Source organism: Neoarthrinium moseri (assembly GCF_022829205.1).
Source record: "Neoarthrinium moseri strain CBS 164.80 chromosome Unknown scaffold16_Wmoseri_CBS_16480, whole genome shotgun sequence".
NCBI lineage: Eukaryota > Fungi > Ascomycota > Sordariomycetes > Amphisphaeriales > Apiosporaceae > Neoarthrinium > Neoarthrinium moseri.
The window spans coordinates 472,867-492,796 of NW_026055130.1; the positions used below are offsets into that span (position 1 = coordinate 472,867).

At 47.8% G+C, this 19,930-nt stretch overlaps 5 protein-coding genes across 5 annotated transcripts; all 5 read right to left on the reverse strand.

Annotated features, from left to right (window-relative positions):
• Positions 1–399: 399 nt before the first annotated feature.
• JN550_005371 (uncharacterized protein) lies at positions 400–3,663 on the reverse strand (the record flags this gene model as incomplete). The annotated part of the gene is made up of 6 exons (XM_049316990.1): positions 400–643; positions 708–1,367; positions 1,434–2,358; positions 2,410–2,933; positions 3,009–3,217; positions 3,271–3,663. The coding sequence occupies 6 exons, from the start codon at positions 3,661–3,663 to the stop codon at positions 400–402; spliced, it is 2,955 nt and encodes a 984-aa protein (XP_049172787.1).
• A 905-nt stretch (positions 3,664–4,568) lies between these two features.
• On the reverse strand, positions 4,569–5,457 carry JN550_005372 (uncharacterized protein; the record flags this gene model as incomplete). The annotated part of the gene is made up of 2 exons (XM_049316991.1): positions 4,569–5,076; positions 5,126–5,457. 2 exons carry the CDS (start codon positions 5,455–5,457, stop codon positions 4,569–4,571), a joined length of 840 nt encoding a protein of 279 aa, XP_049172788.1.
• A 6,385-nt stretch (positions 5,458–11,842) lies between these two features.
• On the reverse strand, positions 11,843–13,633 carry JN550_005373 (uncharacterized protein; the record flags this gene model as incomplete). Its single annotated transcript, XM_049316994.1, has 5 exons — positions 11,843–11,975; positions 12,144–12,187; positions 12,324–12,461; positions 12,609–13,574; positions 13,625–13,633. The coding sequence occupies 5 exons, from the start codon at positions 13,631–13,633 to the stop codon at positions 11,843–11,845; spliced, it is 1,290 nt and encodes a 429-aa protein (XP_049172789.1).
• Positions 13,634–14,887: 1,254 nt separating this feature from the next.
• On the reverse strand, positions 14,888–15,802 carry JN550_005374 (uncharacterized protein; the record flags this gene model as incomplete). Its single annotated transcript, XM_049316995.1, has 3 exons — positions 14,888–14,956; positions 15,005–15,474; positions 15,526–15,802. 3 exons carry the CDS (start codon positions 15,800–15,802, stop codon positions 14,888–14,890), a joined length of 816 nt encoding a protein of 271 aa, XP_049172790.1.
• Positions 15,803–16,576: 774 nt separating this feature from the next.
• JN550_005375 (uncharacterized protein) lies at positions 16,577–18,436 on the reverse strand (the record flags this gene model as incomplete). The annotated part of the gene is made up of 5 exons (XM_049316996.1): positions 16,577–16,610; positions 16,669–17,085; positions 17,162–17,192; positions 17,567–18,044; positions 18,098–18,436. The coding sequence occupies 5 exons, from the start codon at positions 18,434–18,436 to the stop codon at positions 16,577–16,579; spliced, it is 1,299 nt and encodes a 432-aa protein (XP_049172791.1).
• Positions 18,437–19,930: the final 1,494 nt, after the last annotated feature.

Below are 19,930 nucleotides of genomic sequence, written 5' to 3' on the forward strand. Positions count from 1 at the left end.
CTAATTTCCCTAGGCGTCGAGCATGTCAAACATCTCGCATGCTCATCGGTCACAATTACAAAGAGTTTTATTGATCACAACTGACTCTCAATTAAAATTTTCTACCTGTCCTTATATTTACTTCTGCTATTCGCTTACGGTTCTCAACTCGTGACTACCTTCATCTTCTCTCCTTCTCATTAGTTATCCCAATTGGAAGTGAGCCCGGAAGCAGATTTTGCGCAAGATCGTGACACCATCAAGGGCCCACGTGTCTTCTTGCTCTTATTTGAATGAGTAAGTGCGCCCTGTAACTAATAACCAAGAGATTCGGGGCTTGAGGTCCTAGATTTGATTCATATCTCTCAAGTAATGACCTGCAGCATAACCACAGTGCCAATTGAAGTTATATGTCCTTCGTTATTGGTCCCAGTAAAACATGACTGATGTGTAATCCATGTCGCTATCTTCCCGAGATCCACGTATTCCATGGCTCCGCTGCCTCAAGGCCCATGCGTTCTCAAAACACTTCTCCGCATCATCTAATCTTCCTTCCATTTCAAATGTCTTGCCCAACATCCGTACAGCTCGTGCGTATGCTTTCACAGTGTAGTACGGAGACTCCTGCTTCGCGTAGATCTTCATGGCTTTGCGTATGTACCTCCTATAATCTATTAGTTTCTGCTCTTGATAATGTGCAAATATTATGTAGTAAACAGAATTCCAACCTTGATGTCCTAGGATCTCCCTTGTTCAAAAGTAGTATCTCTCCTACTTTGTACGCACATCTGCCAACTAAGGCATGCTGATCACCAAACATTTCGAGGTATATTTCAAGCCCTTTCAGATGTACAGCTATAGCATCTTCAATGAGCCCTTTCGCTAGCAAAGTGTTTCCGAGGGCGTACATAGCGGGCGAAGTCCTCGGGCTTGCCTCGAGGGTAGCTCTTAGAATTTGCTCGGCGTTGTTCAAGTCGCCCCGACGGTACAGCAAAAATCCTAAATTTAGCTGAATGATAGTAATAGCGTCCGATTGTTCTGGCGGCACATCACCACACAGTCGTTTGGCTGTGAGCTGGGCCTTCAACGCGTCATCAAACTGGCCGAGTTGGCTTAGGGAGTTTCCTAGCCCCGTCAATATACGTGGAATGCGCTGGTCATCTTCGTGAATATATCCCTTTGACTTAGCTGCCAATGCGTACTTGTATGCTTCGCGGTTACTTTCTGCCGCTTCAACAGGCTGTCCAGACTCGTTGAACATACGGCCCTCCATCCTGTAGCAGTCAGAGAGGTACAATTCCTCTGGATCGGATGCTAATCCAATGACTTTTCGGGCAAGCGCAAAGGTCTCGGTAGCAGCTTGGTGGTGAAAGCGCTCAAATTGGTAACTTATCATATTCATTTCAGTCAAGTATATTCTTCACATACAGATGCTGAAGTAGACTCTGACTTACGAGGCGCACTCGAAAATAAGCTTTCCAAGCTTATTTTCCAAGCCCACAAATATTTCCGAAGACTCCAGAAAACGTGTAGTCAGTCGTTTGATATGTGGTAAACACAGTTCAGAGTCTGCAAACAGGCCAGGAGACCAGTGCTGTGCGACATTGGGAAATTCAGGCTGATAATTCGAAAGTAGGAAAAGAGACTTTTCGAACGCAGCCCGTCGGCGGTTTGGCTCATTGCAAAGGTGCTGAAATGCTTGGTCTTGGAGAAAGCGATGTATCGAGATGCTTCTCAATTCTGAATTTGTCCTGATCAACGATTGGGCTCCCAATCCTTGGAGTGCATCCCATAGTGCAACCGGGTCAGTCATATAACTCAGATCCGATAGTTCATTACCACCAGGGGTTTTGTTTATACAGCCATTCTCCAAAAGTTTGTAGGGCACACTATCTGGATCGAAGTATACCAGCATCTCTAGTATCTGCCGAGATCTACTGTCTAAGGAACGAAAGGACAAGTCCCAGACAGTAAATAGCGTTGCATGATAGTTGCTAACAGGTATAGCTGCTATTGCGTTCGAGTGCCTTTGATTTCTGAATATGTTAAGAAAATCGGTCAGGGGGCAACCGCCATTTCGAATGAATGCGGCAGCCTGGGCTAGCGCAAGTGGATATCCATGAAACGTGGTACTGATGCTTTCAAGGGAGGCCTTGTTTTCCGGTTTAGACTCATCTGTGTCTGGAAGCAATGAGCTCAAGAATTTGCATCCTTCAGATATAGAGAACTCTGGTACTACTAGCCGGTCGCCTAGTACCTCTCCTGTCTTAACAGAGTCGCGACTTGTGACTAATATCGAGCCAATGTTGTCACGCGGCAGATAGTCCATTATGAGAGACACATCATCAGCGTTATCGAAACACAATAGGTAAGGCTCGTCTAGGCCAGGATTAGCCACTGAGAGATGGAAAGAAATCATAGGAACCATACTTGTAGCCGATAATCGTTGAAATACGAAGGCTCTCACTTCATTGCCACTTTGAGATCCTTGTGGAATTCCCAAGATTTCTGCAGCATCGCCGAAACCCTGGTTGATTTTCTCCGAGCTGTCTGCAAGTATCCATATAACTACCTTGTAGTCATCTAGATGTCGGTATGTGTATTCTAGGGCAATCTGTGTTTTACCAGATCCTCCTAAGCCAGACAAGGCGAACCTATGTTGCTTGCGTGACTTTGATGATAGTTTCTTCGTTTTAGAAGGCGTAAGCTTTTCGCGAACCCGGTCAAGAATATCCTGCCTTCCATAGAATCGATCATTGCGTGAATGGGGAATGATGCGGATGGTTGGTAACTCTAAGTATCTAGGAGTAGGTGAAGCATCGACAAGCGAACCAATTGCAGCTAGTTGAGTCTGGACAAATCGCATATGTGCTAAATCTACTTCAGCTTGAACGCGAGACGTATATCGCTGCAACATAACCTCATGCTTGCGCAGGTCACGCTCCATATTGGAGCTAAAAAGTGTGTACAGCACATTCTCTGAATATTTCGTCAGTATGCACACGGTTACAGTCGTCATACGGGGCTACCTGCTTATGGGATTTCGTCGAAGATGACGGACTGCAGTCGCGCAGAAGTCGATGATTTCACAATATGCATCTTTGATTGCATCGCCGACTTCTGTGAAAGACTTGTGGGGAAAGAGTCGATGCCAACGGGAGAAGAGAGCAAGGCGAGGGCTCAACTCAGAGAGAATATCGATTATACGTTCTAGCGTCTCCTGTGTTTTGCCGGCCACCTGGTATCATAATATGAGCACATGCCTGATGGCGTCAACTCGGTTTTACATACGACGAGAACAAGGTGAATGCTGCCCCAGACGATGCCGGCACCCGTTGGGTCTGCATTAGCAAGCACATTAAGCGCCCCAGCAAAGGATCGGATATGTGACACGATGGGATCGATCTGTGTGAGGAATCTCTGCGCAGGATGATTGACATATTTCTTCTCGTAGGGGCGGATGACGTCGATGATTTGCGTGCTTGTAAAGGGCTTCTGGTTTTGCACATTCGCAAGCCATTGGGAATCCTGGGGTGGGAGTTTCTGTAGCACTCTTTGTAAGGCCTGGGTCCACAAATTGTTTAATACATGCTCTTCTTCACTGATGGAAGCAGAGCTGGCACACCCTAGATCGGAAGATGTGCAATTTTTCGATCTCGAGGTCGGCTCTAATTGCTGCGACATAATGTTCCGAGTGTGGGCGAGTAGGAAAAGGGCAAGCCTGACTCCAAGTCGACGGCAGGCCTGTGGGGTTTTCAACGCAAGCGAAGTTGGAACGCCCTTGAACATCCTGGCCTCAAGTTTCGGCCCTCATTTAACAAGGCTCGGTCGACGAATGCACTGCAGCGGGGATGACGCAGAGTGATCTAGGTATTCACCTAGACACGGCTTGCCTTGCAGCAATTGGACATGTATCCACGGAAATTTTGACGTTCGCCCAATGTCTTGAAGCGTCCCTTTGCTTTTTTTCTGTCACCACCCTAGAAGTAACAAATCAGCCCATCAAATTGCTGGTTAACGTCACCAAGGCTTTGGTGCACACTCTCGTTGGCTCATAGCTAGATAGGCCAACAGCCATGGGGCGACGAAGAGTGCTGTAATTGTGTTGGCAATCCATTAGGTCGTAGCGCATGCTTACGCTAACTCCTTTCGAGACTTTGGCTGTCACCCTGCGACTGATTGGCCGGGTTGCTGTACAAGGAGCAGGGAAGCGCTCTAGAACGAGTGCGGGCCGTGACTGATCGCGCCCGGTCAGCTGCTAAATTAATGATGGTGTCGGGCTGGCCCGGCTATCCATGCGGGGCATTGGCGTGAGCAGCAAGGTCCCCCAACTCGAAGTTGAAATGGCACAGCCTCAGCCAGCCCATGATCATTGACTGCCTTTCGACACAACCGCGAAAAATGAATGAGGCTGGCTAATAGGCAAATTCATGATCAACGAGAGTTCTTCCGCTAAAAATAAGGCAGGAAAGGATAAGGCCATGGAGGCTCTATTTTGTAGGATCACTGCATAATCTCGACTGTGTAGGAAGGCATAGCACAATTAAATCTACCGATGCCACCTCTCAAAGGACTTGGGGAAGCACCGCTTAGTTATATTGCTTTCGCGGATTGACCTCTTCCCAAATTGGTGCCAATTCCTTCATGATTTGCTGAGCATCGTCATATTGCTCGCTCCAGCATTTGGTAATCACACCTCTGACTTCTGGTAGCTCTATAACGTTGAGATCCGGATACTCTCTGCGCGTTGCATGGCGGCGGATTTGATCATAATTTTCGTCTTTGTAAAGCTGTGCAGCTGTGAAAATTTCGTACAGAACAGTGCCAAGTGCGAATGTATCAATTTTTCTGGTAGGTATTCTCCAAGTCTCTGTGGGGCAATCAACGCCTGTAATAGGAAACCGCCATGAATGAGGGCGGTGGTACCGAGGGGAGCATTCAACCTGCATCTCTGCCCCATCGATGCTGGAGCCACCGAAGTCTGTGAGTTTCAGGTTATAGTTATCCGCAACAAGAATGTTGTGAATGCCGATGTCACCATGAATCACATCGAGGGTATGAATCTTAATGAGCGCATCGACAACCTGTGATGTCCATCTACAACAAGTTACTCTCAAGCAGACGCCCATCCTGACTTTTTACTTACTGGAGCTGCTGCTTCCGGCTGCTTCGAACTTCAATCGAAACAGGCTGGCCCAGGAAGTCTTTCAGGGTACCAAGTGGGTAATATTCGAAGAGGAGACCACTTTTCCCATCCTCGCTTCTCCCCACTTGCGCGACGCCGAGGTAACGCGCAATCACCCCGCTACCCCCCAGTCTTTCGAGGCATTTCCTCTCGCTCTCAAACAACCCCTTTCCACCATCTTTTGCTACTTTAACGACAATTTTCTCGTTTTTTACTCGAAATACTGTGCCCCAAAGGCCGCTTGCCAGTACTTCCGTCTGTTCAACTGGTATGTAGAATAGCTGCGAACTCATAGTGTTATGCGTCCAAAGGAGAAGTGCCGGAAAGGCAACGAACGAAAAATGAGAGAGCGTGACTGCCATAATGCAAAATGACGTGGGTTTGAGCACACCGAAACGGCAAGTGATACGGGTAGTCGCCACTTGATCAGGTGGGAAAAAGCAACATCAGATTGACGAGGCTCGCCGATCCATAAAACGTGCCAAGAAACAGTGTAGTAGCAGCGCCTAACTTGAGCCTATGAAAATTCAATCCTGCACACCTTCGACTTGACCTGTGACAGTAAACCTGCAGGCTGATATGCAGCAATCTAGATCGGGAAGTCAACTCAAACCATGGATGCTGAAAGCTCTTATTGTAGAGATAATCCTTTTCAGGCGGTCTTTGACGAGGTTGTAGACTGCTTGACTTTGTTCAACTACAAGATACCAGTTTGAACCTAGTACTAGAGCATTGAACTTCGAAGAGCCGGTAATACTTGATCTTTCCGTAAGCCGTTTGCCATAAATCAATCGTAAATTAGCTCACAGAAACTTCTAGAATCCAGCAACATGTCCGTCCATACCGCACCAGTGTTCATCGAATCAAAGATCCAGCCTTGGAAAAGCTTCTCCTCTCTAAACAGTGGAAATGCTTTGACTGAGACTTTGTACGTCGACTGCGCCAATGCGAACGCCCTGGAGAGACAATGGATGCAGGAAGAGGACTGCTTGCTCATGACTAGCCATGGACCTGGAATTGCAACTAGTGGAGTGGGTGAAGCACATTCGACCTGGGGAGGGATCATTGCCACCAGTGGAGCGGGTGGTTCACATTCGACCTTGGGAAGGATCATTGCTACCAGTGGAGCGGGTGGTTCACATTCCTCATGAACCTTGCACCGTGGACAGTATGCTCTTATTACACCCTGTGCTGTAAATTGGAATTATATATGCCCCGGCTCTTACATGTAGCTTAACGGAATCCAGCAAAACGTGAGACTTTACGAGTAATTAAAACTTGATAAGTAGGTATAATATTTTCTACCACTCTTGAAAGTTTAACTATCAACATACATGCAATAGGATAAAGCCTGGCCTCGCCGTGGGGAATAAGGTTCGTATACAGAACGATACGTGTTGGTAGTAACCCCGCACTGCTGTGTTTCTCTTCTTCTGCAAGGTGGATTCGATGAGGCAATTCTACCAAACTCTCGGAGAATCGGATTCTCGAGGCAGGCTTGGTTTACGTGCAGGTGGTGCGGGGAACTTGAGTAATACCTAGGCACTTGGGCAGCTGTATTTTGGAGTCACTGGCGCTGCCAAACATTTCTGAACAAGTTGGGGACCTGAACATCATCGAACCACTACATATTGCCGCAAGTCCCCAAATTTCATAAGATACTCAAAAGAGTATTCTCAACAGCCATGGGATTGGAAGGTACTTTGTGGTATCTTAAGAACCTTCCACTATATCGTGACACGAAGCCATATGTTATCAATCTTCCATTGTCACATGTGCCTCAAGGCCAACGGACCAACCAAGAATGTCATGCCTACTCAGGGATCGAGATCAAGGACATTCGACAAGCTGAAGAGCCGTTGACATTAGACCGCCATGGCTTCACACTCTCGAGGTCAATTCCGATGTGTCTTCGGTATGAAGACTTCCGCGACCCGATAAAGGTAAGGGGGGTCTATTGCGAGAATGCAAGGAAAGCCTTGCTAGATTTGACTGGGGCTGAATCAGGCCACATTCTACACCAAGCAGTAAGTGCCGTTAACTTCTTCACTCCAATAGAGATACTCAGCAATACTCGCATTGATTGCCAGGTTCGCCGTCGTCACATAAGCTTTCCCAAAAAGCCCCGTGGAAACGAGGAAGCTGAGACAGATCAGCCTATCCAAGGCGTCCATTGCGGTAAATTGAAACGTACTATGCACGATGGGTACGAGGCACTAAACGCATGGGACAGACTATACGCCAATGCAAGCGTACGAGAGTCTTCGGAAAGTTGTTGGCAACGAGAGCGCGATCGAAATTTGGAACCACCAACGAGTCGAGATTATCCAGTACCTGCCCATTTGATTATATTTATCTATACTACACTAACAACATTTGCCAGAGTCTGGAGACCTCTTCAGGGTCCTGTCATTGACTGGCCTCTGGGCGTTTGCGATTTCACCTCCGTTGATGTGGGATCAGACCTTGTAGCGACAGACAACGTTTGGTCGTACACGGCCTCAGAGACTTACAACCTTCTGCATAATCCAAATCACACTTGGTACTATGTCAGTAACCAAACCAGTGAAGACGTATTGCTGTTCAAAGGCTTTGATAACGCAAAAGGTTGTGCGACTTGTCAGTAGATCATCCTAAATACCGCTACTGAGGCTATGAGCTTACGAGAGAGTAGTGTGCCCGCATGCAGCATTCCAGCTCGGAGAAGTTCAGGATCATACAAAGATGCGAGAAAGTGTAGAGTGTGCCATACTTCTCGTATACCCCAAGTAGATTCGCTATGTGAACAAGGTCAGAAAGAAGCCCGAGTGCAAGACTTCTGTTGAATGAGGGAGGCTCATACGGGGTTCATAATGAGGTAAAAATGGATCACATGTAATCAGATACGTAGTCAAGTGAGCATGGGATCTTTATTCTGGATCCTACCAAGTTGCGCACTGCGATAGTCTCAAGGTGACAGAAGGGTCATTGCCATTCCAGTTGTCCAGCTGGCAAGAAACAGAAAAGGAGGTAAAAAGAGAATAAAAATTCTTGTTTCTGACAATAAATTCATCATGATTCCCGGACCCGCAAACTCTAAACAGGCTGCTCTATGTCTCCTACTCTATTCTTTCATATATAACAGTAATAGGTGACCGTTCCTATAAGCGAAAATGAGCTAGGACCAACATGAGCAATGCAACAATGCCTGCGCAAACAAAAAAGGGTAAACCGGGCCACAGTCCTCCTAGCTCTATGCCTTTCGAAAATAGAGCAGCAAGGACCGGACTTCCTATCATGAAGCCAACTGTATCAAATACTCCAATCAGTGTGTTTAACCTCGCGTGGTTATGCTTATCAACGACGCTAATCAACAAACTTCTTAGAAAAGACCAAAGTCCCCAGCCAAGGGCGTTCAACACTAAAGCCGTGACAAGCAGAGGCAAGTTAGGTGCTAGACCCACCCCAAGGTTAGTAAGAGAGATGAGTGCTGCACTGATTCGAGATAGAATCAGATCAGAGCGCGTTGATCCTAGTCGCTTTCTGGAATAAAAAGTGATAATTGGGAGAATTATGACACAAAGTATGACGACGAGACCTGATCGAATGGATATCAGTGCTGCGGATTGTGCGAGGGACACATCGTAGCGGGTTGAGATGTATTGAAGTAGTACGTCCCGGTTCAAGAAGAGCATATGAATGATGAACATTGGTACAAGCAAGAGGACCCGGATGTCAGCAATGAGAAAAGATATGGCGCTGTGACACCGAGAAATAAGTCTGCGCCAACACGATTGCTGATCTTGTGTTGGGATGGCTGAAATTAAGCTTGTGTCCAGTACCAGCGAGATTGGATTGTTGTAGTTCAGTGTTTCGGGGACGAAAAGGAGCGTTGCTACGCCGATGAGTTCTACCACTAGGCCTAAAAGCATGGGTATCCACGGGCTCCAGACCATAAGTGCAGCGCTGATAAGAGAACCAAGGAATTGTGTGATGATGGTTGCTGCCATCACTCTGAAGAATACAGTCACTCTATCACTTCAGTTAGTGCTGGTTGTTTTATTGTTGGACAGCAGAGCGTACCTTTCATGTTCAGGAATTACATCCGAGATCATTGTATATAAGAGCGCAGTGGCAACAGTGACACTACCACCCAAAGTCGTATGCAAGGCGGATAGCCAGGTTAACTGAAGGGGTGCCGCCCCATCTAGGTAGCAAATAAACTGAATGTATACGTATTTGATGAAAAGCCCTGCAGTCACAAGCAGCAGGACCGGTTTGCGACCATACGTGTCTGCGACATATGCCCACGGTACAGAGAACACCAGCACTGAAGAAGAAACAGTCAGCCCCAAATGAATACGAAGACCCCAGATATATACCGTTGCCTTTTCCATCAAATTGAAGGGATCAATAAATCTCTAAACTCACTACCGATGCTATCAAATGTGATTTGCCAGCCTTTCAGCGTAATTACTTCTTTTTGGATTGCCGCCACTTTACACCACTTCTCATCGATTCTATCTTTACCACTATTCCCTACAAGAAAGGGATCATCATGGTTCTGATAGTATATTCTGCAGAAGATCTGTTCGAACACGCGGGTTTGAGCCGGTTGTATTAACTCGTAGCCGAGGTCCAGGAAGATAAGGTAGAGAAGAAGAAGGATGACGATTTTGGCAGGGGAAAATTTTCCTTGGCGGAGATTGCCTGGATTCGATTCCAAAGAAGCAGAATCAGTTGGAGGCGGCAAAAGTGAGGACGTCTCGGACGATTCCAAGCGGGGAGAAGCCATGTCTTGATGGCAGAAGACATGAAAGTTCTTCTCACTGATGATACTGCTGGGATGACGCGTGTGTCTAGTGGTTCGACGTGAATGGACTCACGTGACGAGCACTGACCATCAATCTCCGCGTTGTCGGATAATCGGAGAATGCTAACCATCGACGATGTGCTGCAGTTGAATAGACATTGCGAGTATTCATCGCGAAGCAACCTAGTTGATCTGTGGCCTTATAAGTTAAGATTGAGGAAAATCCAGGGCATCCTCTTAGTGAATAATGCGGGTTTTGTGCTTAGGCGATTGCGCTATTCTCAGTACATGGTAGTGTTGCGTAAGCGCACCACAAGCCAGGAGCTTGAAGCTGGTGAGCTCTGCTCCACTCTCTTCTAGTTCAATTTTATCTCTCATTAGTGTCCTTCCACTTGTGCTTCACCCTGTTGGAGTAGTATAGGCGAAATCACAGCGGTAAGGTAAATCCAAGCCCTAAATATACGTGTGGAATCAATTTGGTACAGTATATTCTGCCCCAAGATCCATCTACATCTATATATATAAAGGGATTTGGCTACTTTTTCCCACCTTGGGCGACGCCCCGTAACACCTACACCGTTAGAATCCTCTCGCCGAAAAACTCGGAACCCAGCTGTTTTCGAGCCCGTACGACCGCCCTACGTCGAGATATCGGACCTCGAATTTGTTATTTTTCGACCTCTTAGCGCCCTTTTTCACGAATTTGGGGTGCTACGCCACGAAAGGCGTAGATCGTGTGGCTCAAATAAGGCCCGTACGTCGAGATATACCGGTACCGTAATACTCTTCGAACGTAGGAAGCGGAGCGACCGTAATGAGGAGAGTGTTAAAGGTGCCGGGAATAAAGGAAAAGAGATACCCCTATAAGTTATAGAGGGCGGAGTAGCGCGAAGCGCTACGTAGCTCTCGTGGAGATGGTTGCCTATCCCCAGAGTCTAGAAGCAGCCTGAGATGTTACAATCAAAGCAGCTCGTACTGGCTTTTGCGTCGTTTTAGCTGCACTGTACCTCATGTGTGCGCCGATGCTTCTATTAGCCCGGTTTGTTCGCGAGACAGGATTGTAAATCGATTGCTCAATGGTCTAATTAAAGGTACCGCAAGGCTTTCATAAGACTACACCGCGCCCCTTGTAAATTTCATTCTACAAGTTGCTTTTTCTCAATCGCACCTCGTACTACTTAACTAGCTTTGACGCGGCTAAGATCTATTCAACAGGAGGAATAGGCTTAAAGGGACCGTTATAACAAGGAGGTTTCAAGTTTAGCTGATTCACGTTTCAGATGTGCTGTCTTGTGTCTGTACTTTCAGGTATATCGCACATTTCGCTGTACCACGGGAAGGTCGATGAGTCTCTTGACCGCACCCTCTATACTCCACCGTGTCTGGCAGTCCTGATTGAAAGTTTTCTGGACAGTAAATGATTGCACCGTGGCTAGACATTGTAAAAATGTATAAACGTTTAATGTATAGACAGACCTGTTACTGTTTGTTGAAATCTGTTTGCGATGGAAGGTGTGTCGCGTACAAAGAGCGAAAGTGGTATTCTAGAACCATACAATCCCAGGAAGTCAAAGCCAGCCAAGGCAGCCTGTTTCGCCACTAACAACAGATCCAACGTGCTCTGTTTAAATATGATATGGCTTGCCAGATAAGTAATATATTGCGAGTTTGTATAAAAGCGGTTGCCAGTCGCCAGAGCGCGGGAACCACTCGAAGAGGTGAAAGGAAAGTTTTTGGTTTCTTTCAAAAAAAATAATAATAAAGAAATCTTTAACAAAGAAAAAGTACATGCTTAATAGTGAAAATTGTGTGGGCTATACAACGCAAAACCACACGAAGCCACACCACACGAGCCCACTAACACATAGGCTTTATAACGAGACGGCCTAATTACCGTGAGTCGTCTGGGCTCGCGACAACTCCTCACTGGACATGACCATTGTTTCGTCTTTCCTTCTTACAGCCCGCCATTTCCGATCGGTTTTGTATGCTGCACTCTCGGCCTCATCAAGCCATGCCCTGTGAGCCTCTTGGTTAGCTTCTACTTAATGAGGTGAATGTTGAAGTATTTTCAAAAGAAAAATGTAGCTGAGAAGCCTTGCACAGGAAGATAGATCAAAACAACATAGCAATGGTCCTACAGAGCAGCATAACATGTAGGATATGATAGGAACCGAAAAGGCTTACCTCCACTGCGGAGTACTCGGTGCTGATCCACTGCGCACTACCCACTGCAAGTTTGAGACTTAGCATCTGTTTCTTTTGAAGCATACACAATAAGAAAGGAAAAGCATATTTAGAAAGCTTGAGCGCTGTTGAACGTATGCGTCACATGGCAGCTGAGATATAACCTCAAAACTTGCTTACCGCGGTCCTCTTCGTCTCACGAATGACAAACCACAAGGTCCTTGTGAAAGATCGCATACCCTCATGTGGATCATTCTCATCTGTGACTGTGTGGGCGTTACGGGCGTCGTCTGGTGTGATATCCTCAACTGTGTATCTCTGTAACCTGTAGTCAGAATTCGAATTCACCCAACTCATGGCCCTTCTGACAGCAACATCGCATAGCACTCATGCGTAGTCAAAGTATGAGCAGATGGTTCAGAAATCAGGCACTAAACTAGCGTAGCGAAGGGCATTAGAACTTACGCTTAAATCCCAGTGATAACGCCTAGGTAGGATACCAATCAACCAGTAGACGAGGTTCAAAATCATATACGACGCTCCGACCAGGATCTGCATGTTAAAAGTACAATTGCCAAATAGAACTACCGCTGGCATAATGCATAGAGCGCCGATCATCATAAAAATGCGGTATGCGCGAGCCTGTATTCGATGATGGCACTCTTGGATCCCAGCGTAGAGCTCGCGCGCGATTGCTTCGGAGCACTTGACCAGAATAAACGCACCTTCGCGTGATCTTATGACCACGTCCCCATCAGGGACCTTGGAAAAAGACCGCCGAGATCTGATATTGGTGCGCCACCATCCGGCCCATCCAATGATACTGGTGGATAGACTAATCAATGCCATGCCGAGCAACGCAGTTCCATCATTCCAGTAGGCTGCGGCGCCGACGAGGCCAATGGTGAGCAGAAAACTAGAAAACGCAACAATGTTCAACGGCGAGTACAGGACTGCTCCAACATCCTTGTTCGCACTTTCAAATAAAGGGGAGTTTGACGTAAAGTTTGACAACGCCCCGTGGACTGTCTTCGCGCGACGGAGTCTGGGGGTTTCGCCGCCGTTGTCCAGGTCGTCGACGGCTTCTCCTCGCCTTACTGGCACTAGGTCCGCAGTGTAAACAATTCTCAGAACCTTGAAAGAGAATGGCGCCAACTCATCCAGTGGGTGTATGAGATTGGCGAAAAAGCCCAGTGTATCCATCGTGACGCCTGAGTATACGCCGCAGACCTTGGCAGTCTCAGATTCCAGCGCCACAGGCCGGCGTGCTCTCATAAGCGCTTGGGGGGCCGGCATCAGACGAGGAAGAAGACATGTCGCAGAGGACGTAATGGCCTCGGCCTGATCATGTATGAAAGATTCGCCAGTAACAGCTAGCAGACCGACAATGTCGAGACGCCAGCCGCCAGAATCGTCTGGCCCAATGGGAAACTATACACGTTCAGCTGTGACGGTGAGTTTTGGGTGTGGTGGCTAGGTACCCAGCTCATTCTCGATCTGTTTTGACACGCTTCAAGTTCTTTAGATGAAGCCTCGTCTGCGAGCTTACGTCAACACATATGTCAATGAATAGCAAAAGCTACAGGCCTGTAGTAAGATGACGACAAACCTGTCGCAAATGGATGTGCTGATAATCCCTGACTACACGATGAGATCAACAGGCTTCAATGACGATGTGAAGGACTAAACTTTGGGGTTAAAGGGCACATGCATCTTCGTGATAGAATGCCTTGAACTGAAATTTTGGTTGTGCGGCTGAAGCGACTTCTTGTGAGATAGTATTGGTCAAGCGCTAACTGAGCTGGCTGAGCCGAGGTTGAGCCAGGTCCCCATTGTGATCCAGAAACGGAATAGAGCTTAGCCAGGAGGATTCTCCAAAGGCCGCTCCACATACCTAAGATTTGAAATATAGAATTGCTTCTATATTAAGTTGTTTTAATCCACACTGCTAAAAGTTGACTTATACAATTTATTAGTCATGTTAAATACGGTATAACCTTAAAATTTCGTTCTAACTTGCTTAAGTGTTAGCTTTGCGGAGTCTCGTTAATGGGGCACTATATTTTTAGGCAGACTTGCGACCACATAGCCTAGAGCTTGGTGATGGTGAGCGCATCTCCATTCAAGTTCTCCAACTTTTGATGTCCCATTACTGTCCCGGTAATCTGCTTGTGTGTCATTGCACGCCTACTCTCTAGGTAATACCGCCGTTGGGAATGCCGGAGGACCTTCGCCCTGACCCCAAACGGCGCTGACAGTGGCCGTGGCACCGAACGATTCAGCATCTCAGGCTAGCCACGCGCTATTTGCGTGCTACTTCATGAACTGTTCTCACCCTGAACTTGAACAGATCATCCAACCTCATAATTGCCCACGGCTGCTACAACGCGCACTCTCGCGTTTAGTATTGGCCGGCTGCCTTCCATCCCTCGGTCGCCGAATATATTGTTACGGGCTACCCAGACCTCGACGACGGTATTCTCTACTCGGGCATTGAGCCTTTGCCACCTCTAAGACTTGAACCATCAACCAAAATACGGTTGGCAAGGAGCTCATTACGAATTACATGGCAGTGAAGAAAGTCTCGATCCAAATAACAGAATAGTATCAGCTAATTGCAAATTTCAATATAACCTGGTGTTTAATCATGCTGCCGTTTCTATGGGTATACTGGCTCTACCATATTATGGCCTACCCTGTCCTTCCGCGTGTGCGCTCTATTGACGGCTCTATTGATGTTTAGTTTACTTTGAATACCGGCCCGCCTCTATGTCATTGGCAGCCGCGCATATCTTCACTGTAATGGCTGCAATCTAGTCCGCTGTTAGCAGTGGACTCCTTTCGAGGGATCGAAAACCTACATTTTCGTCTGCGAAAACCGAAAAGTGATGACCTTCTATGTCGACAACAGTGCGGATAAAGTTGCCATTCTCTTCGCTGTACGGGCCCCAGCCGAGCATCCGATCATGGCGGGTGACGTCGACGAATTTCTGGTCAGCGTGATCCACCGTTTCCTTTGCGCGTAGCAAGACGGTCGGAGGGGCCTTGCTGTTGGTCCACTGCGGCTTGTCCCAGTGCGGCACCATGATCCGGGCGTGTGCCATGTTGAGAGCGACCTTCTCCTTCAGCTTCATTGCCTTCATCTCCTCGTCCGTCTTGACGATCTGCTGCGGTGGGGGTATCTTGGCGGCGGCTGGAAGATCTGCCGTACGCCTGGGGCAGATACTGTCTATCATGATGATTCCAAGCACGGTAAAGCGAGGCCGCATCTCAGTGTCAGTGGCTATCTGGTGCGCCATCTCAAGCGACAGTATACCGCCGAGTGACCAACCTTCACTGAGGTCAGAAACGGGAATTCCAGACCAGGGGTGATGAGACTTACCACCCAAGATAATGTTTCCCCCAGCTGGTATGGACCTGGCAATGAGCTGAATGTAATGCTTCGCCATCTCCTGGATCCCGCCTTCCCAATAGCCGCCCTGGTGCAGATGCGCATTCTCAATACCGTACAGCGCCCGGTTGGTCGGGTCCAGGCAATGGTAGCTGAAGGTGGTGCCGCCGCCGTCGTGGGCCAGTACCAAGGGGGCCCGTGGCACGGGTAACCAGTCCGGGCTCTCGTAGATCAGGGCCGGATTGCTCAGGAAATCGTCCGAGCCCATGGTCTCGTTTCAAGCGGGTATGCTCGCAAATGTGACACCCGGAGACCAAGTTATCGATGCTCAAAGTACCCTAGATGTGTGCGTCTTGCGCCCAATTCCATAATCTGAACTGCCTTGCCTTGCACTCTGGTATGTATCGCGGCTTGTGGCAATTGAGGGTTCCTGGGTATCCAGTGCGTAACGAGTTGCTTACCCAGGCAATGCAGTGAGTGGGTTTCGTTTGCGCCGCTTCGGAGGCACGTGCGCCATCGAATTGATTGGAAAGTTGTGGGATCATCTGGCTCGCAGGTGGCGTTGGTCATCTGCCAGATGGCCTGAGAGACAGGTGCACATCAATCCCGTCAGGAGAGGAGAAATCAAGCAAGCATTGCTCGCAGGTACCTGGGAGAGAATGACCCGAAACCCAATAAATTCATTTACAATCAATGCCTCTAGCTGTAAAATCAGTTGAAGACCGCCGGGAGAGACGTTGCTCGGCTTGCACCCACCCAAACTTTGTTTGCCCCAGTCTTCCTCCAGAGTGCACCTGCGCGAATGGCATCAGCCGGCTCGCGGCCGGTAGAGAAATACCCAGTTGGTTGAGTCTTGGATATATAATCTATCTACCCGATCCGTTAAGTTTACTATGTCAGTCGTCCTGGCGTATAAAAATTGACAATTCCCCGAATGTTGAATCTTCCTGTACCGTAAGGAATATTTCCTTGTAATTCTCTCTTTCCAGCTTTATTGTTCTCGGGGAACCGCTATCAGTCGTCCAGGGGCTTTTTCGGTTCCTTAGTGCAGGCCCTCTCCAGTGTCTGACTTTCTCCTTTGGGGATAGAGAAAAGAAAGGCGAGCAAAAGGAAAAGGAGGGATATTAGACTTACGCTATCCACATCGGAGGACCGGAATCCGTGATGACCTTTGTCCACTTTCCGTTATTGACCTCGGCAGGGTTTGTCGGACCACATATCATGGCGGCAGGCCTCGCCAGATCGAACACGATTTGCTTGACGGGCACGTTGCATGAGACTGTGAAGACTAGACTGTGTTCGTCGACCTCTAAGAACCCCAGGCCGCCATGCCCCTCCACAATCTGGAAGCCCTCCTGTTGCAAAACGTGTAGATGCAGGTGACGAGCATCTTCTACATTGCTCACGGTCTCGTGGGCATGCACTTCATCATACGTTGGTCCCACTCTTTGACAATCAGTCTGGCCGTCTGAGACACGGTTTTCCTTTGTCGAGCTATCATCCAGTGCCTTGTACAGAGACAGGTATGTTGTGTGGTTCTGAGGGAATACTCTAAAATGTAGTTACCCAAAGTGAACCTGACAGAGTCTGCCCCGTTGCGCACTCATATATCTCTGATTCTTTGCACATAACGCTATATGATCCCTTCTGTAACAGTCCTATACACATAATTAGCGCCAACATATCTTGTGGTTCACGCTTACCCGACTCAACTTATGGTAGCCGCTATCACTTCGAGAGATCTCCCTTTAGTGGGACTTCTGCTGTGACAGAGAAACTATTCCAAGTAGGGCATTTAAAGTACTTTTATTAGCAAGAACGGCATTGGATGCTGAAACTTGCTGCTCTGGGCTTCGAAGGGTCGTTGTTACGTATCCAAGCCGCAAAGTCGTGCGCACTGTAGTCAACTCTCGTGTCAAGGGGTAACGTGATATAATTACAGGTCAAACGCTGTCTACCCATACTCCCAAGACTCCCACGGAAAAGACTTAACAGGCAGCATTCGGATCCAGAGGATTTCCAGTGCTAATACCGAAATAGCTCAAATGAGCAGCATTGATTCCAATCCCCCCGTTGCCTATGCCATAACCCGGCCCGCTCTGGTTACAGTCGGATGGCTCCTGCCCTTGGCATTGGAAAGTATTCTCGATAGTGGGTGGATCGTCGCTCTGCCAGTACTCTCTGCTGTGGTGTCGATATCCATCACTTTGCGCTGGGATTTGGGGTACGCCGTCGTTTGTGTGGGTGAGTCGATACATGGTGCCGTTAAAGGCCGAATCGATCAAGTTGGCATATGCTTGGTTTCCCGTACGCGGTTGACCATAGGTATAAGCGATAAGAGGTAGTCCTTGCCCGTCGAGTGAAGCGGCAGCTAGGGAGGCTAGCGCGCCACCCATACTATGCCCAGTAACCACAAGGCTATAGCCGGGATATTGTAGCAATCCCGCATCAATGGCGCTTTTGACAGTATTGGCGACAGCGTTATATTGAATTAGATAGCCTTGCCAGCACTATGGTCGCAAGTCAGTGCTCATTGTCGAGCCGTAGCGAGTAATGGTATTACCAAGCAAGTTGGGCACTGGATCCCTTGCGCAACACAGGGAACAAGGACTTGGTCCAGGTCAGTCACGAAATCTTGAATGTCTGAAGTCCCCCGGAATGAGATGATGAACTGCTGTGCGATATCATCTCGGAAGAGAGTGGCTTGGGTGTCCGTAGGTACATCGTTGATATACCGTACTACAGTACTGTTGAACGGTGGATTGGCGCAATCGGAACTATAAGCTGCAGACGCGAAGGCAGCATATCGTTCAAAATTTGCAAGCAACAAAGGAGTTACAGGCGTCTTCTCGGCGAGAACCGTAGCAGCCAGAGCCGCCATAACCAACTTTGAGAAGAACATCGGAATTGGCGTTCATGCGAGTGGAGGAGATCGTATACACTGTGAAGCCAGAACACTGATGGTGTTTGAAATCCTTTTTCGTCGCCTCCAAGGGTTCATCTTCAGAAAATGTGACAATTTCACAAGCCTACTAACCTCGGAGCTTCGATCGCTTGCAAGCCTCGGTCGGTATTGATTTAAGTTCGATAGCCCAGAACCCTCTTCCTATGCAGCATACGCGTTTGATAGAGAAGTACCCTAGACCGGCGAAGTGGAGAAGAACATGCGCATGATCATCATCCCCGTTGTCTCTTGCACTGACTATTCCAAGTATGGGCTGAAAAGTGTGACTGCGCTTTGACTGGTCTACAATTAGCGTAATTCTGATCGGCAGCGCTGAAAGTAGTTCAAGCCGGCAAACACTTCCTCGCCCATAACATATAATCTGGCTGAATTTCTGCGTTCCGCTATATACGGGTGATGACTAACTCGTATGTTGAGTATGTTGCTGAGTAGCGGGTTTGGAGACGCGCCGTGGTACTCCGCCAATATCAAGGGTATGCGCAATTTCATGTCCCCAGTCAAGGCCTGATGGCGGCGATACTGTTGCTCCTGGTGGGGCAACCGCGCCATAGTGACAAAGTGCCTCCTGATGTGGTCTAATGATGGTATGTTGCGTTCTATGACCCAAACTTTATATTTTCAAACGAACTTCATATGTTTATGTTTATACAGGATCCGCCCCATTCTGTGCGGACCCATATTCTGCGCGATGCTGCACATACCAAAAGGGACGTACGGCGCTAGGTGCCATTTGAGATTTAATTAGCTGCTGCGATGTTAATCAACTGCCAAGAGATATGAGCAAACTTCTGCAATATTCTTGTCATGGCTTCAACTGTTAATTGTGTTGGCATATTTGAGACCATTCCTTGAATGGAACGTAACCATCGAGGAATGCATATGATCGCATCGCTATTACAGGTTGGCTGTGTGCGCGGTTCTTGTGACGGTGGAGTACCCCGAACTCGGGATACCTATAACAGTTGGTTTTTTTTCTCTGAACAACGCACAAGGGGGCTCGTTTTATGGATATTCCAAAAACAGGTTCGGCTTAAACGCAGCTGATGAGGATTCGTTATGTTGCTCTCGGGTTTGTGGGTACGTTCTTTGTCCTAACGTTGGCTGTGCTCCGTGTTTGCCTGTCACCCACGATCTTACCCACAAAATTCCTTTGTCTAGATGTCATGTTGGCCGGCAGATCTCAAATAACCAAATGTGGATATATCTTCATGTCTAAACAAGAAGAATGAGATAAATGGGCTTTGGGGGAGGTTCTGTCAGGTTTTTTTCCGGGTGACTACAGTTCAGAGTATTCCCTTAGATCTGAACACATACCTGACTCTCTGTTTGAGCCACTGGATTATAGTTTCTATAACACTCTTTTATACGCAAATCTAACGCCAGACTACCTCGTCGATCAATGAGTGAGTCTCTGGTTAATTTGCCAGTCCA